General features: G+C 39.8%; 1 protein-coding gene across 1 annotated transcript; it reads left to right on the top strand.

The window, feature by feature from the left end:
- Positions 1-251: 251 nt before the first annotated feature.
- Positions 252-1,317, top strand: LOC102760139 (trace amine-associated receptor 3). Its single transcript, XM_006778488.2, has one exon. It carries the CDS (start codon positions 272-274, stop codon positions 1,301-1,303), a length of 1,032 nt encoding a protein of 343 aa, XP_006778551.1. The 5' UTR covers positions 252-271; the 3' UTR covers positions 1,304-1,317.
- Positions 1,318-3,801: the final 2,484 nt, after the last annotated feature.

The following is a 3,801-nucleotide window of genomic DNA, read 5'->3' as shown; positions in this document are numbered from 1 at the left end:
AATAAATATATGGAAAGAGATTAAATAGAATAAAACAGGAAAGATAAACAGAGTTGAGATTTTTCATTTTCTAATGCAGCAAATGACTCAGAAAGCAAACACAATTGTTATAATTTGAAATACTTAAATAAAGTATAATTGAAATGAATGAATAACAAGTGACTTTGAATTTTATTGTACTATTAGGAGTTGAAATTTACTGGACTTATTTTAAGAAGAGAAGAAACACTGATTCACCTTCCTAGAAAGTAATTTGAAAAGATAAAGCACCATGGACCTAACTTATATTCCTGAAGACTTATCCAGTTGTCCAAAACTTGGAAATAAATCCTGTCCTCCCACCAACCGCCCTTTTCAAGTCCGGATGATCATGTATTCGATTATGACTGGAGCCATGGTTATCACCATCTTTGGAAACTTGGTCATCATGATTTCCATATCGCATTTCAAACAGCTTCACTCCCCCACGAATTTTCTGATCCTCTCCATGGCAACCACGGACTTCCTGCTGGGTTCCGTCATTATGCCATACAGCATGGTGCGGTCCGTGGAGAGCTGCTGGTACTTCGGGGAGGGCTTTTGTAAGTTCCATGCAAGTTTTGACATGATGCTAAGCCTGACCTCCATTTTCCACCTCTGTTCCATTGCTATCGATCGATTTTATGCTGTGTGTTACCCCTTACACTACACAACCACCATGACCACCTCCATGATAAAGCGACTACTGGCATTTTGCTGGTCTGCCCCTGCCCTTTTTTCTTTCGGTTTAGTTCTATCCGAGGCCAACGTATCGGGGATGCAGAGCTATGAGATTCTTGTTGCTTGCTTCAATTTCTGTGCACTTACTTTTAACAAATTTTGGGGGACAATATTGTTCACTACATGTTTCTTTACTCCTGGCTCCATCATGGTTGGTATTTATGGCAAAATTTTTATCGTTTCCAAGCGACATGCCCGAGTTATCAGTAACATGCCTGAAACCACAAAGGAGGAAGTGAAAAAAAATCTATCTAAGAAAAAGGACAGGAAAGCAGCTAAGACCCTGGGTATAGTGATGGGCGTGTTTCTAGCTTGCTGGTTGCCTTGTTTTCTTGCTGTTTTGATCGACCCATATTTAGACTATTCTACTCCCATAATAGTACTTGATCTCTTAGTGTGGCTTGGGTACTTCAATTCCACTTGCAACCCGCTCATTCACGGTTTCTTTTACCCATGGTTTCGGAGAGCTCTCAAGTACATAGTGTCAGGAAAAATATTTAGCTCCCATTCAGAAACTGCTAATCTTTTTCCTGAAGCACATTGACTTAAAACCCATTAGAAAAGCAAATAGAATGTTGAAAATGAGGCTTTTATTATTTTTACCTGAGGTACATACCTTACATCCCCAGGTCACTGCAAATATCACTCTATCAACTTTCAGTGATGTAGATACGTGTTCAGTAACCTGCATAAGAGCTACGTTCAGTATCTCTGGTCAGCCAATCAATCAATCATTCATTAATTATTAACACTCACCTCTGATTGGTAAGGAAAATGTACAAAAGAAATATAAAACATAGTTGAGAATAGATTGACCGTGAGTATACATATGAAACAATTGAAGACCAATATAAGAATTTTTAAAAAGTGCTAATGGTTTTGGGTCCTCTCTGTTTCCACTCTAGGGATTCAGAAAAGGGAAGATCATTATGACTTGTGAATCCATAGAAGTGAAACACAAGACTGGTCTTTACTATCAACTAGAAGTCTACCTATCATTTGGCTTGGGAGAATTATTCACAATTATTATATAAATTGTTTAGTTATATCCTGGCATCCTGAAGCTCACTAGAAGGAGCTGCTCAGAGGAGAAAGTTGATTACAAATCATCATATACAATTTGAGCTTTTATACTTCTGAGTTTTACTTTGTGGCTTATATTTGAAATGACTTCTGTTTCCTCCGTCTCTAGCTTCTTAACCTGCATGGTATGTCTACACTATGGGCCAGCAATCACAAGCCTCTGCTTGGACTTGTTTTAACCACTTTCTCTGAAAGTTGCCTAGAGTTCTACCAAATAAATTCCACCCAAATAAATCTACCAAATAAACACCACAATGCCTATGATTTATACCAGATCACTAACACTAGGTAAAAATACTTCCAGTAATTTTTCTGTGAAACATTAAGAGACAAACAGAACCTTTCTTTATATGATAGATCAGGACATACATGAGTACATGTAATAATCATGTCCACATCTCCTCATACCTGGAATTAAGTTATGGGAGGGAGAAAAGAAGGAACACAGCAAACTGTTCCTGAATCTAAGTTCAGCTTTAGGCTATAGAAAATGACGGGTGGTGCAGGGAGGCACGGTGGTACCAGATGAGTGGTGTGAAATGCCGTCGGTGTAAAGAATGAATAAGAGAAGAACAAGAGTGAATTTGAGAACAAGTAGGAAACTATATATTGCAAGTCCCAGATGAGAGGTGAGGGTAGCTTAGACTGGGGAGATGCTGATGAAGTGGAGGGAGCTGCCAAAATCATCAAATACCACCAGACAAAACCAGTGGGATTTAGTAATATGTAGGCTTTAGAGGGTGATAAAGAGAGGAATTCCAAGCATGATTTATAGATCCTGACTTGTGCAATTGGAGGTGTGGAAGACAGGAAACCTGGAGGAAACCAGTTTGGGGGAGAGGGAAGATCCTGAGTTCTGTCTAGGGCATGTTGGGAACTTGACACATCATAGTAATAATAATACATAAATAATTGGATTTAATGGTCAGAGCTCAGAGAAGTCTGGGGTAGAAATGGATCTGCAAATGTGAATAATAAATGCACAGTTTAAGTATTTTAATGTTTACTAATCCAATCTAACTGCTGGCCTTGAGGGGAACATTTTAGGCTGTGCCAGGAAGAGATATGAGTGCATGAGAATCACTGTCAGGCTCTTTCTTCCCCAGAGCCTCAAAAGATGTTGGACATCACTCAATCGGGCCTCTTCCTTCACAGATGACAACATGCTAAATGAAATAAGCCAGAGAAAGACAAATATGGCCAGCAGCTGGCAGCCGGGGAAAGAAGGCCCTGGCCAGCAGCTGGAAGGCCCCGAACGATCCTGATTGCCAGCCAGGCCTGGGGACCCTACCTGTGCACAAATTTCATGCACCAGGCCTCTAGTACCATATAATCTCACTTATATATGGAATCTAATGAACAAAATAAGCTGACGACAAAATAGAAACAGAGGCATAGATACATGGAACAGACTTAGAGCTGTCAGAGGTTGGGGGGAAGGGAGGGACTGGATGAAAGAAGGTGAAGAGATTAGCCAAAGAACATACATAACCCATAGACACAGACAACAGTGTGGTGATGACCAAAGGGGGAGGGCGGGGGCTGGATGGAAGTGGGCAAAGGGGGGAAATGAGGACATCTGTAATAGTGTCAATAATAAAAATAAAGTCATATAAACAAAATTGACTTGCCCTACTTTAGCAGTGACTTACATTTCATGGCTACTGATCCTTCTAGTACTTTTAGCTTTCTCTCAGTTCCTGCTTTAAGAAGTGTCATTTATTTCTTTACTTTTGAACAATTTATCTACTATAAAAACTTCATGGGGTGTGTGTTAGAAAAAAAAAGATTTGTTACACTTATTAAAGACCATAGGCAGACTTCATTCAAGGGAGGCTCCTACAATGGGGTATTTGTAGTAGAAGGAGAGAGAGATTGGACTCAACCAACTCCAAGAAGGTCAAGTGCAGATTTATACCCAAAGGACAGGGTGAGGGATAAAACCCAAATTTATGTTTA

Source organism: Myotis davidii, unplaced genomic scaffold, assembly GCF_000327345.1.
Source record: "Myotis davidii unplaced genomic scaffold, ASM32734v1 scaffold147, whole genome shotgun sequence".
In the NCBI taxonomy this organism is placed as follows: Eukaryota; Metazoa; Chordata; class Mammalia; order Chiroptera; family Vespertilionidae; genus Myotis; species Myotis davidii.
Note: the sequence above shows the minus strand (reverse complement) of the source record. Positions and strands in the feature narration are given on the sequence as shown.

What these genes read in the sequence shown, in the direction of transcription:
- LOC102760139 (XM_006778488.2), top strand. Translation starts at nt 272, where the DNA reads ATGGACCTAACTTATATTCCTGAAGACTTATCCAGTTGTCCAAAACTT.